Source organism: Procambarus clarkii, chromosome 25 (genome assembly GCF_040958095.1).
Source record: "Procambarus clarkii isolate CNS0578487 chromosome 25, FALCON_Pclarkii_2.0, whole genome shotgun sequence".
NCBI lineage: Eukaryota > Metazoa > Arthropoda > Malacostraca > Decapoda > Cambaridae > Procambarus > Procambarus clarkii.
In genome coordinates, this window is record NC_091174.1 from 2,654,657 (window position 1) to 2,669,593 (window position 14,937).

Consider the following 14,937-nt stretch of genomic DNA (forward strand, 5'->3'; position numbering starts at 1 on the left):
TATCTTTCTAGTGTTCTGACATCAATTTTCACGTAACGTCTTTCATTTTGGTATCAAATTGTTCACAATATAAAGGCGCATATTTTAAAATAAGTCCCATAATAATAGAGCAATAAATGGAATTTTAACAAATATTTTAACTTTTGGACGCTTATCACCACAAAATTATTTATATCTTTCCAGTGTTCTGATATCAATTTTCGTGTTGTATCTTTCATTTTGGTATCAAATTGTGCGCAATCTAAAGGCTCTCATTTTGAAACCACTCCCAGATTGATCGGATAAAATTAAAATTTTTAACAAATATTTTAATGAGTTACTACGGACCTCGTCACCCTGGGATGACTCAAGAGAAAAATGAGTGACGACGAGTGGAGGCAATGGAAGCGATAGTGTTAAGATAAAAATCACAAATTTATTTGTATGAGGTTTTTAAATATAAATTATTAAACGTGTTAGAATTCCGTCTTGTCACTTTCTGTAGATTGTCTACACCAGTTACATTGCAAGTACAGCATTGCATTAAATTCTCTGATTTTCTTATATTTTGTTCATTAGAATTGCTTTTGCAGTATTACTTACCCTTGTATATATTGTTTCTGGTATTCAGTATGCGAATCTGATGATGATGCATATGTGGCACATTTGTTAGTTTTGTGCAGGTAACTCTATTATTCTTTGATAAAAATTAACTTTTAGTTGCAGTTCTGCATTAATCTAAACATTAGAGTTCTCATGATAATTGGCAATACTAGTAGTGTAAATATTTTAAGAAATTTGTGCAAATCAAATATTAAATGTGAATGTATGGAGATAACCAGGGATTATGCCTCATCTTCTAACTACACATTAAACATCTATACATGTTTAAGATACATGAATGATCATGGCAATAGTACTCGACTACCTGTTAAACATTTACATGTGTTCAAAATGCATGAATGAACATGGCAACAGTAGTATTGAACCACTCATTAAACATTTATACATGTTCAAGATACGTGGATGAACATGACAACAGTAGTACTGTACTCTTACAATGATGAACAAAAATATTGACAATAAACAGTATTCTGTTGGTCTAGTCTTAGGTGTTACAGCAGCAGACAAGTCCTTGACACATGAAGGCTTATAAACTAGAATTAACACATTTTAATTTGTATTTGAGATATGATTATTACTACTGTATTCTGTACCAGATTATTACTCTCTTTGACAAGTTTGTTGTTCGAAAGCAGTTTCATTTTGTTTTATAGCACAACAGCTACAGTGAGTGTCGTGTAGTATCGTACATAAAGTTACATGCCATTGAAAGATGATAATCATATTAAATGTGTAAGGCTTAAATTAGTGCAGTCAACTTATTAATGATGCTTATTATTGCTTATTAAATGCTGCAGTATTATTAGTTTGCTGTGTTTACCTCAAAAGATGCATTTGTAGCAAGGGCTTGGCTGATCCAAAGCTAGCAAGATAACATATTTCTAACTTTCTATTACTTTGCATTAATAGCAAATAAATACTATTAATGCTTATAATGAAGAGTTTTCCTGCAGAGAACAAATATATATCCTGTATAGCATTTACATATGTGCATGATTTGATATGTGTTAACATCTTGTAAACAAATTTATAAGCTAATGGTTTGTAGGTTTTGAGAATGTCAGGCATTTTTCTGTCTGTATATATACAGAATATACACATTATTTATACTTCTATGCAGATATCCTTAGGAATAATAATCAATCCTTTATTAGAATTATCCTGCCTGAAATTTGTAGATTTATCATTTTTTCTAATTTTTAAGGTAGTTTATCAACTCCTTTCCTTATTAATAATATATCAGTGATTGCTGTTATTAATGGAAGGTAGTTTTTCTTTGTGTGATTAGAGAATAGTAAAGTTATACAATAATAGGTAAGAATTTAATGTGTAAATTGTAATTACTTTAGGTAAATTAATACCACCTAAAGGCTCAATGAATATGGCCACTTTATTAGTGGTGCCAAAACTGCCAAATAGTCTGTATAGTTACGAGGTTGTTGTGTGTAGCCATCAACCCTACTTAGGCAGTCTCTTATTATGAGGTAGTGGTAGGCATTAATTGCATTTTGTTCAACACCTTTGATTATCCATCTGTGACTTCCCTCTTCCGCTACAGTGCTGTAGATGAGACCTCTGTATCTAGTCATTTGGTTTGCAGATGCCAAGTAGGAATAGAGTTGCCTGTTAGTGCAGAAATGCTTGCAAGTAATGCATGCCACAAGCTCGGTGAAGCTTGTGGCTGCTAGTGAGCAACTGTGTCAAAGCTCAAAGTTCAGAATTAATAAGTTGAGGTCATGTGAACTTTCTTATGAGTTGCCTTACCTTATGAATCACTAATTCATGTAGTATTTCACTAACTTGACATAATTGTTGGTAAAATAGTTTTACTACATTGCATATCAAAAACCTATAAAATAATTAATAAAAAGTCAGACATTTTAAATAATGCTATTATTACAGTATTGAAAAGTTGTTTATGAATAAAATAGGATAATTTTAATTTGTTATATTATTAAACATATTAATTTTAGAGTTTTATCATCGTGACACAACATAAAACCTTGAGTATAATGATACAGTAGTGTATTTTTTTAATTTATTTGTGTTACAGACTGGCAGTATATATAAGCCAGATTTATATTTTTAGACTAAAGAAAGCATACCAGGAAGAGTTTTCCCAAGATTGCTGGGGGTACGCTCTCTTTCTGAGAAACACAGCCATTTTCTAATTCAAACTACTGGTACCCAGAATTGCATTACATCAGCTTTCTTAGAATAATAAATGAAAATGGACAAAACAATATTGGGTTTTTTAGAAATGCCTGAACATGGTTTTTCATCTTAGAATCACTTGTGGTGAAATGTTTTATTCAAGATATTAATCTATGATTGAAACCTGGTCAATATCTTGCTGACTGAAAAGATAATTAGAAATGTTTATACATATCTCCACGTCCGTGTTCCTGTGAGGAACACGGGTCCCTTCTAAGGAATAGCTTTTACGGGAAACCTTCAAAGTACATGACTAGCTTCATTCATTCTTCTTTTGCCCTCTTGGTACATGTCAAGACCAGTAAAACTTTTGGTAATTAGTGGAATTACAGGTACATTCCCAAATCCTCTGCATATTTACTGATTTTACAAGCACCTGAACTTTGTAACATTTGGTAAGGGACAGGCAGGGTTTTCTCACATTGAAAATAACATAGAAGCTCTTCTTGATCGAAGCAATTATAGTAAATGATGATTGGGGCATCTAATTACATGCTGTGGATGAAATGTTGAAGAATTACTCAAGGATGTAGATGATAATTGTATCTCATTTTGTATGTACAGTATGCACTTTTACCTGAATAAATATTATTATTATTATTATTATTATTATTATTATTATTATTATTATTATTATTATAGAAGAGAATTGAGAACCCAGGTCAGATTAAGAGGCACAGTGGAGTGGGCCTGCATAGTGCACTTAGGAGTAAAAGCAGGCTCCCATCCTGGCAGCCATCTGGATAGCAAGGTAATGACACAGATAAGAGCCACAGCTCACCAGCAGTCCAAGGTGCAGTAAACACTGTGAGAGCCACTAAGAGAAAGGCAGAGGTAGACAGCTACCATATGACCACAAATGCCACCACGAGGGCAGAAGCTCACAACAGCCTCTGGGGGTAGCAACTGCAAAATACAGTCAGGTATGGAACCAGACCAGAAAGCTTAAGAAACCTCCCAACAATGCAGCTGAGGTAAAGAAACCCTGTGAAGATGAGAGACACAAGCAGCCTTGACCATCACACAGACAGGTCCGAAGGAATCTTAAAAGCAAATTTCACACCGAACCCCCAACTGTAAACTCTTGGGGAGGGAAAGCATATAAAACAACAGATAAGAACAATCACTCTGTTTAAGCACAAAGCCACAACATGCACAAGAGCAGGGGCCAGACAGGATAGCTATGCAGAGGAGAACAAGTTGCATGTGCTATCAGAAAGTGAGATACTTCAATAGGAGTCAAATCAGAGTAGAAAGCCCAAATTCTTCAGAGCAGGTATATCTGGTGGGACTGGGGAAATGTAAGCCAGCTATTAGTGAAGATAAGCCTGGCCTTCAGGCAGAGTGAAATACCGTACAAAGCTTAGGCGCACGTACACTGTGGGTGGCGTAAAATAGAATTGTGAAGTATAAGAGAAACAAAAACAAAGCAATGACCCCTGGCAGAACAATAGTTCCAAGAAAAGCCAATACTATTTTGCTGAAATTGTGAAGCCAAAGATAAAGCATGTTAATGCTGGGTGGGTGTAAGACAAGGTTGTGTAATGGCTCCCTGGCTCTTATGATATATGGGTTAGTTACAGAAGTAAGGTCAAAAACATCTGGAGTGGGAGTGAATGTTTGCTCCAATGTAGATGAAATGTTATTGACATGCATGTATGAAAACGATGCAGTGGTCTGTACTGAGAGTGATGAAGAATTGCAGAATATTGAGAATAAATTTGATATTGCTGTGCATAAGAAGAAAGTTGAAAGTCAATGTAGGAAAAATAAGGTAAGGTTATAGTGATTGAGAGATGGGAATGGGATGTCATGAATTATGTAGAGCCTCGATGACAAGACAGTGATAAAAAGATAAACAAGACTTGGGATAAAATTACACCAGCTTGTGCTTATTACACTATTCTGTGTTCATTACACCAGCCTGTGCTCATAATATCGGCCTGTGCTCATAACACCGACCTGTGTTCATTACACCAGTCCTGTGCTCATAATATCGGCCTGTGCTCATAACACCGACCTGTGTTCATTACACCAGCCTGTGCTCATAATATCGGCCTGTGCTCATAACACCAGCCTGTGTTCATTACACCAGCCTGTGCTCATAATATCGGCCTGTGCTCATAACACTGACCTGTGTTCATTACACCAGCCTGTGTTCATTACACAATTCTGTGTTCATTACACCAGCCTGTGTTCATTACACCAGCCTGTGTTCATTACACCATTCTGTGTTCATTACACCAGCCTGTGTTCATTACACCAGCCTGTGTTCATTACACCATTCTGTGTTCATTACACCAGCCTGTGTTCATTACACCAGCCTGTGTTCATTACACCATTCTGTGTTCATTACACCAGCCTGTGCTCATTACACCAACCTATGTTCATTATACCAGCTTATGCACATTATGCCAGCATCTGGTTATTATACCAGTCTTTTGCAAATTATAATAGTCTTGTGCTCATGATACCAGCCTCTGCACATTATACCAGTCTCTGCACATTATACCTGGCTGTGTGCATTACACCAGCCTGTTCTCATTACACCAGTCTTGTGCTTATTATACAAGAACATTATTAAAATTAAAAACATAAATAATTTTTTGTGTGGAAATTATCTCACTTTTTTCAGTTACTGTATCTGTATTTTCAGATTTCTGGATCCTGAGAGATACCAATTGAACAAATAATCAGGGTCGCATTGCACAGAGAAATGCTGTTTGTGGTACAGTAATGGAAATGGTAGAGATAGAGAACAGGTTCCATAATATTATATTTCTGTAAATTCTCAGTCCTAAGTCCTAAGTTCTGTGCCATATTAGCAAATTTTGATAGTTTTGAAAGACATGGGTTGAGAGATACTGCCTCTCCTCGGTGTAACAATCACAGAAAGGAATGGTGGCATTCACACTTCAGTCTACACAAAGGAATCCAAGATACATGCCATTATGCTCTGACCAGTACAAGAAAAATTGTTGTTGATGCCAGAATCACCCGTTCTGTTTCCCACAGCTTCGTTTGAAAGCAGGTTGGCTAGAAACTCAGTTGAGTGAAGCAGATCCTTATCAACATAGATAAAAGTACACTAATGTGTATGTGGCTAAAGCCATCAAAAGGAAAGTTAACCATCACTGATGAAGATAGCAACATTACAAAACCTGGCCCACTTATCAAACTCTTGCAGGATCTACTTTTATATGACTCACAAGATGGATGTAAGAGTTTTCAAGTACTGGTACTTAATTTACAGAAATTTTACCCCTACAAACCAAAGTAATGTATTCAAAAATAGATAGAATTAAAACAGAGCGAGCGAACTTTGTGATACACATTTATCCAATTATTAACAGCTAGCTCATATCTAAGTTAGTCTTACCTTTAGCATGACCAAAAGAGACCTGCTAGTTTATGATCCACCCACTGGCCCAGTTGATCTGTAAGAATGCATGACCAAAGCAACCTGTCTCCTGACATGTTAACTGCCTCACCTCTCAGCACACTTGCATGAGCTATATATTGCCATATATAGAGGTACCACCACTGGTGCAATTGTAGGGACCCATAGCCTCGGAGAAGGATATACAGAGCATTCAGAGAAAAACTTGCTGTTTAACTCTAAATACGTATGAATATTCACTACTATAACCCCCCTTTTTTTTTATTATTTTCAATTAAATTTTCATTTGATTCAAAAGATGAAAAGATGGATTTAGCTAAAGGCATCAACTCCAATAAAGTTGTAAAGTTAACTTAGGGTACATTTTTCAATTTCCTTCCAAAATAAAGAAGATATTAAGAAATATAGGGAAGATTCATACAGAAAATTAATGCTTGAATCATCGACCAAACTCGGTTACAAAAAGTTCCTGAAACCAGCAACTTCACGAACAAGTTGACACGTGACACAAGGAAACAAAGGTGCCGAAAAAATATTAGAAAGTTTTCTTTTGCAAAGAGAGTGGTAGACGGTTGGAACAAGCTAAGTGAGAAGGTGGTGGAGTCTAAAATCGTCAGTAGTTTCATCATACGACAAAGAGTGCTGGGAAGACGAGACACCATGAGTGTAGCTCTCATCCTTTTTTGTTTTGTTTTTTACATTACACTTCGGTAATTACATTTATTATGATACCAAATGTACATACAAATACTTTTATGACTAGGTACATAGACATAGTGGCAATAGACATTCAAACAGTTCAACAAAAGGTTACAGTCATGGTGCAAAATTCTTATATCTCTCCAGAATATCATCAATGTTTCTACTGTATTGTGACACATCCAGGCTATTTATTCAGGAACAGTAATTATCTCAGTATTTCTATACACATCAAGAACATAATGGGTGAGGGTGTGAGACCTTAACATACCACATAGTTTGCAATTGGTTTCATTATCATTAGTACCTGTTTCATATTCCCAATAATATTTATACCCAAGTCTGAGCTGCAAGTGTGCAATCACTCCAAACATTTTTCCTTTTACCAAAGTGAAATCAGTGTTTTGACTCGCATATATGTAGTGTTGCATGGTTTGACTTCTTTCATATACAGTATTATATCTCTACTCGTCACTTCTGCCTGAACTTGAAAATTTATTTTGCTTTTTTTTTCATGGTTAAAACACATTCAGTGCCAACTTTTGGTCTTGTTGGAGCACATTTGGCCAGCTCATCCACCACCTCGCTAAGCACTATTCCAACATGAGATGAAATCCACATGAATTTCACTTTGCGACCTTTTATCTTGTTTATCCTTTTCTTAAAATCCTCAACTATGGTCGTGTATTAGTGATGTTTAGTACTTTTTGTGTATCCAGCAACACTGATTGTGGTACAAAGTCTTTCTGGATTGGTGCCTTCTTTTGAGCATTAATTACTTGATTAGCCACGAGATGTTGACTTTATGGCACTGGAAATCTGTGAACATACAGTATTTGAATTTGAATATAGATAAGCTGATAGTTACTGATTATAGTCCATTGGCAAACACATAAACAAATGAAGAGCTAGATAATAAATGAGGTCGTCTTACAGTGATCATGAGAGAGAATATAGTAAGGGTAGATGAAGGTAAATCACTGTTGTTAGTACCTGTACTTGGTGACTTTAATTTGAAAGCAATAGACTGGGAAGCCTTCAAAGCAAGAATGGAATATGTTTATACTGGCAGATTTGTGAGCCTCATCATGGAAACTTGCGTATCAATATGTTAAACAGGTCACGATAATGAGGGAAGGGTATGTTTCGTCATTGCTAAACTTGGTATTCCTAGGAAAGAAGAGATCTTTACCTTCAGTACTTTCCTCCATTGGTTAATAACAAAAATATCCTTTAGGAAATTAAATATGCAATACTTTATAATCTATAAGGAATGGGGAAGTGAAACAGCAGAAAAACTTGACTTCAAGAATGGACACTTTAAAGAACTCAGCAAGTTCTATAATGGATTTGATTGGAATGATTTATTGTTAGGCAGGGGTAGTAAATGAGGTATACTGTACAGTATGCCAAATTTTGTATACCAAAACCGAAATGTAAAATGTAAAACAGAATTGAATCAACAGAAGTTTTGACAGGGGCAGAGAACAAAAGACAAAATATGGAATCAATATAGAAAGAGGCCTAACCCTTTAACATCTCAGCAGTACAAACAAGCATGCTACAACTACATGACACTAAGAAGAGAAACAGAAAGAAACTTTGAGGAATGGATAGAAGACCAGCACCAGGCCTATTCTATAAATTCATAAAATACAAGTTGCATGTAAATGACAAATCCAAAGGTTAAAAATGGGAGATTCATAGAAACTGAAAAGGAAACATATAACACTAAATGAGGAGTTCCAAAGTATGTTTTCATAATAAGGTTTTCAGAGAGAGGACACAATATGGACTTTAGAGCACAACATGGAGAATGAGTCGAGGAACTAGGCAAAAACAAAGCAGCTGGGCCAAATGGAGTCTCGCCATGAGTTCTGTACTTATGAAGTAGAGTACAGGATAAAAGGCACTTGGGTTCTTGGAAAATGTACCTTCCAAGCTTACCTTTCTTTTACAGATTATTTTTCAGGAATATTTACAAATAGAGAACTTGCATGCATATGCATGCATGATATATATATATATATATATATATATATATATATATATATATACATATATATATATATATATATATATATATATATATATATATATATATATATATATATATATATATATATATTATATATATATATATATATATATATATATATATATATATATATATAAATAAATAAATATAATATCTCAATCAAAATGCAAACATATGTCAAATCTACAAAAAAATATGAGAGAAGACCCTCTAAATTATAGAACGGAATCATTGAAGAGTGTGCTTGTCAAATCACGAGAAAATAATTAAAACCAAATGTGTAGAATACCTGGACAAAATCTGATAAAATATCACAGTACGGTATAAAACATCTAAATTATTGGGACCAATTGACGTTTAAATCTGTATTCTCTTGAAGGCAGGCTAGAGATACATAATAATTTACACCTGTTAAATATGTTGTTGTTGTTTTAGATTGAGCTACTGGGAACAACAACAAAAATGTTCCAAGCAGCACTCACTGGCTATGGTGAGCCCGTCATACTAACCCTGCACAGGAGATGTGCGGTCGGGAAATATTAGAGGAATTGGTTTCAAATCGTCACAGTGAAATAATATCACATGAGACCAGAAGGCATGACAGGATGTGAAAAATAGCCCCACTGAAAAGCAGAGGTGCAATATATTCACTGAGAGAGAACCCTATCAATGTCAAAAGCTCAAGTCTTTTCCATACTCTCCCTTTACAGTTTCAGTATGTCTTTATAATTAATGACATATACACAGAATAGAGTAGCTTCCCATTCAAATCTATGGGTCTGACTACGGTTTTCACTGGCCGGGGTAGGAGAGGAGGCCGAGTTAGTTACTTGTTTTATGGTACTACTGTCTTAAGTTTGAATAGTAGGAAATTTCTGCTAATTTTCTAGAGATCAGTGAATATTGGTGTATATTTCTATAAGAAAAGATTTTTTTTTTTTTTAATTTTTAATTTCAAAATATTTTGTTAGGTGTAATTGGTAGGCAGTGCCAAAAGCCATTGTACTCACCTAGTTGGGGAGTACCATGGCCTTTGGCATTATGGGTGTTTGCGGGTGTCAAAATGTGATCCATGGAACACTGTTCCTTCTTTAATTTTGGCGACCCTGACCAGCCTATGTTTGTCTCGTACCCCAGAAGAGAAAATGTTTGTCCAAGGTTGGAGTCCAGATTCTTGGGGCTAGCCACACCCAACTTTGTATGGGAAATGGTCTGGGGATATAGAACAGACATAGATTGGTCAGGGTCATAGATTTTCAAGTTGAATACCTGAAAAAATATCAGCATTTAAAGAGACCCCTTGCAACTTTCATGGTGTCAACTATATAATATAGCTTTCAGTGCTAAGTAATAGTACATTTTCTGAGAGACCTCATATAATTGTTTCTGTGCTTAATAATACATTTTCTGATGGAAGGAGGGGAGAGGGAGGATGAGGGGGAAAGACAAGGGAAGGAACAAAGTGGGAAACCAAAGGGAGGGAGATGAAGAAAGAGGGAGCGACAACCCAGGTGTATCATTGCCTTTGTTGTTGGCATTTGCTTATTTGAGAAGAGATACATATTCTAGCTTCGTGGATTTATTTGGTAAGGTAATAATATATCCAGTGCACCGAGGTCCTGTCTAGATCTGTTTGGTACTAGCGGCCTACTTGAAAGCGGCTACTGCACTCTCTGCGGGAATGGCGTCGTGCGCCCACTGGCCACAGGATGAGCTCTACACCAACTGACTTACAATTTGAAGGCTAACACCACTCGGACACGCTACCAAATCAATGTCCCTTGTCGACAATCTCTGGCTAGATAGTTACGATGAATCTGAAAGTACCCTCGGTGGCATACAATAATGGCTTACATGTAAAATTTCAAATTAACACCTTAAAAGATGGATCAGGTATGCATTAATACTAACATTGCTTGGCATGTACACAAAAATTAGAACATAAGCATGTCTTATGTTCTAATTATCAACATCTTGCGTTAATGACATGTGCTTGGAAAATAATAAAAGACAATTATCTACCTTAATGGAACAAGAGTTATGACCTAACAACCACAATGAATTTTATAATTAGATAACGAGAAAAAATTAACGTACAATATTTACAAGATATTTACAAGGACTGGACCGAGAGGGCTAACAGGTGCAGTCAAATAACCCTTCTATATATATTAGTGTGTCTGTCTGACTGTCCAAGTATGAAGGCCAGATGCTTGGGGCTAGCCTCACCCAATTTTGCAGGGAAAGCGGTTGGGGGTATGAGACTGACATAGGCTGGCCACGGGGTCGCCAGAATTCAAGAGGGAACTGCGTGTTATGGTCACATTCTGACCCCCATGATGATTATTGACTCTGCTTGCTAGCTACACTTAGCAAAGTTTTTGAAAACAAAAATTTCAATATAAATTTAATATGCACCATTATTCACTGATACTGTGTATGGAAAATTAACATACATTTTCTACTATTCATACTTTGGCCATAGTACCATAAAACAGAGAATAATCCCACAGCTTGAAAGGCTTTCTCAAGCCCTGCCTCTCTCTCTCTCTCTCTCTCTCTCTCTCTCTCAAAGGAAACGGGTATCTATTATATTTTTTAAACATTTCACACTACTAGGCTCCTCCCACCATTGGATTGCCCCACATGCCAATGGTAGACTATTATACCATTTTTATAAGAGTGAGAGACAGTGAAAAGACAGACACATGCAGATTCAGAGACAGCATAATACTGGAATGTTGCGAGACCTACATACATCCAATACCCACTACACTCGTGGAGTATATACATATGCGGTACAAAAATTTATGTATTCCTTTTAGGTTTTTAATAATTGTCTTGCATTATTCAAAATACAGTATTTGTTTACATTTACTGATAAAAAAATATGATCAATGAGGCTATTTTCCTGGAATAATATTTCGTATTAGTGTGTTTCAGTTTGCATTATTCTAGCTAAGCACCACTAAGATTTCAGCTGGAGTGAAACCCCCATGAGAAAATTCAAAGTTCTATTGTGGATATATATTTGTATACCGTACATACTTTGTCGTATTGTCCTTATTGGCTTAGTTACTCTAATTTTCAAAAGCATTTATGATTGATTTGTATTTAGCTCGTGTTTTGTAGCTTGTGTAATATTGAGGGAATATTTGTCTGTTGCTTCTGACTTGTCTGTGCAGACAATACCATGGCATCCAGAAGTGTGTAATCTTAAAGTAACTGATTCTTTTTGTCATTTTATCTCAAGTAATAAAGACTAATCCTAATATGTTTCTTTCATATCTACACCTGCAGCACATTAGCTTCAATGAAATGTGTCGTATAAACAAAATATGCATCTACCTGTACAAGTAAACAATGTGCGTACATAGCTGTATGTACAAACAAAATGTTCATATAACTGGACATACACGCAAAAGTCTCAAGCGGCGAAGCAAAGCACAACTTTTTTTTATTATTGCTGAATCTTTCTTTAACATGGTTTTTATTTTGTTGCTTTTTTGGTAAAGATAATTGTAAAATTAGGTTTTGTTCAACAAAGGAAGCTTCATATTTGTTTACATTATTTTTTGTACCTACATCCTGATTCCTTAATATCACTCACTTTTCTTTAAATTATTAACGTTCACAATAAGACAAGGAATGCATGAAAATACATCTTGCTTCTTTCTTATAGACCTTACATGTATGTATAATACAATATTTATCACTACACTACTGTATGCATTTAAACCTAATTCTGTATAGGATGAGGGAGACATTGTAGAGTTAAATTGTCATCTTTAGTTACAGTTAAGTATGTATACAATCATATGACAGTACTCAAGCCAACCAAGCAGAGGTGAAAATTTTTCACTGTCACATGTGTAGAAGCAGAACATACTGTATGTCTTCTGTCATGATCTTAAAATTGCAAAAGGGTCTCTTTCTTGGAGGAGCTCCTAATGTGGCTCTTTGGTGCTTTTATGTGGTAAATTCAACCCAATTAAATCCACACCAGGTCCCTATGAGTCATTTAAGCCTACCAGGGACCAGAAGCTGTAGTAGTGTAGCTAGTCAACTTGATTCCACCCCTCTAAAGAGGCACAAGGAGCAGGGAATCATAATCACCCCAACCAAGAAAAGACCACCCCAAAAGTGGGCGAATCAAAACATACAAACAGTAAGATATACAATATATAGAAAAATGAGACAGCAAAACCTCAAGGTGCACAAACCACTCTGTCGTAAAGCAGGTCTCTCATTAGTTCCATCTTCACCACAAGATGAATTCACAGCATCCTCTTTAATCCCCTAGCCTTGAACCTCAGTCATTTATCCTGGCACTTTACATCTGTGATGTTCACTGTTACAATCCTCTTCCTTCCCCAGCACTCTTCTGGTCCTTGGTTTTTCATACAAGTGTTGGCCATCCTGAACACTATTTTTGTCCTGCAGAGGCCATTCGCTGGTATATTTGTTCCGTATTTTAGTGTTTGCTTATCAATGTGTGTATATTTATGCCTCACTTCTGCATGGACTCTGATTAACTGTTCACATCAAACTACACGTGTCTAGAGTGATCACTTCTAGGTCTTCACTGGTGTTGCCCCTCTCTGGCCAGAGTTACCTTCTCTGACAGGTGTGGATGTCTGTACTGTATCTAGGAGACCAGCTCCCAGTGGAAGGTGCCTTGCCTTTAAGTGAGCTACCAAAGGAACCAGGTCCCATGTGCTCTTTGTTTTCTCTTCAAGGCTATATGGATGGAATCACATAGATTGCTTCTGTGCTCGTTAAATGACGGGCCACTCACACCCTTCCCAGTTGCATTTGCCCCTAGGCTCTTTTTCTGTGTTTGTTTAGCGAATGCCCCCTGTGCCCGGTGTTTCCTGTTTAGTCTACCCTTCATGACCCAGAAAGCCCTTTGTAGTTTTTAGATAAGTTATTGTGGACTGGCCCATTGATTCTACCCTAATTTATTATGGACTGGCCCGTTGTCAACATTTATGGTGAAGGATTCCTTGGTACAGTAATCAGGTTCATTTTCTTATTGCTCTACATTATCCTTGAAGTGATGCCTGTTTTCATATTTCCTTCTTTGCCTTTACACCTTGAGGTTTCATGTTTTTCATGTATATTTTTACCCAATAATCTTCAATTTTAAAAATTTCTTCTGTTAGGGATTAAATGTTTCCTATATAATGTACGATAATCAAAATCAGCATTTAGAACTCGAGAAATATTTCAAGTGCACATTTAAATCCAATCCTTTAACATTTAAATACTTAGGAAAGATAACCCTCTCCAAAAGAAGCAAAACAGTATAGCAAAGTATAGCATTCAAATTCAATAAATCACTTGATTTGCCAGAGAAAAATAAGGGTTACTTGATTATGTTCCCCCTCACTGTTGTAAAGTGACAGCTCATGCAAGACTTACCATTACGAGAATGAGACGCATTATTTGTAATAACTGGTGCAGATTATTACACTTCTCTCTATACTCAGCAAGTGTACAGCATAAAACACTTACATTATTAAACATAATTTGAATATCATTTAGCTTACAATATAAGTGTTGATACAGCATATATTGGCAAGACATCATGTAGTAGTAATGATAACTGTAGTGGTAGTACTGTAGTTATTAGTAACAATTCAAATTAAAGAAACTTTATTCATAAAATGTGTTTGCTAGCTATCATTTTTCATGGTGCATAGTTGACATCTATTGACTGTTTCTGAAAGATACAAATTTATTGTTACCATTGAACATATTGATGGGTAGTTATTAAAATTACTAATAAGGTAATTTATATTTAAAAATTCCAAAAATTATGATAAGCACTGCATATGTTTTTTTAATATTTAATTAGGAAATATCTCTTGATAGTGGGAAATGTTATTGATGTTTTTTTAGTTTAACCTCATTGTTAATTTTGACCCTATGTACAGTAATATGTGACATAACATTACTGCTTGAAGACTCAAAGCATAGC

At 35.7% G+C, this 14,937-nt stretch overlaps 2 protein-coding genes across 8 annotated transcripts in view; one reads left to right on the plus strand and one right to left on the minus strand.

Moving 5' to 3' along the window:
- Positions 1-14,937, minus strand: part of LOC138349497 (uncharacterized) — a 691,637-nt gene that overhangs the window by 274,314 nt on the left and 402,386 nt on the right. The gene's annotated exons all lie outside the window — the stretch shown is intronic.
- Positions 1-14,937, plus strand: part of Nmnat (nicotinamide mononucleotide adenylyltransferase) — an 87,662-nt gene that overhangs the window by 59,971 nt on the left and 12,754 nt on the right. For 2 of the 7 annotated variants that reach the window (XM_069331147.1, XM_069331149.1), the window contains one exon: positions 5,474-6,569. The exons of the other annotated variants lie outside the window; for them this stretch is intronic. In XM_069331147.1, the coding sequence (XP_069187248.1) occupies positions 5,474-5,510 (37 nt within the window). In that variant the 3' untranslated portion in view covers positions 5,511-6,569. Of the gene's footprint in view, positions 1-5,473; positions 6,570-14,937 lie in introns of those variants that run through there. 7 annotated transcript variants of the gene reach the window in all.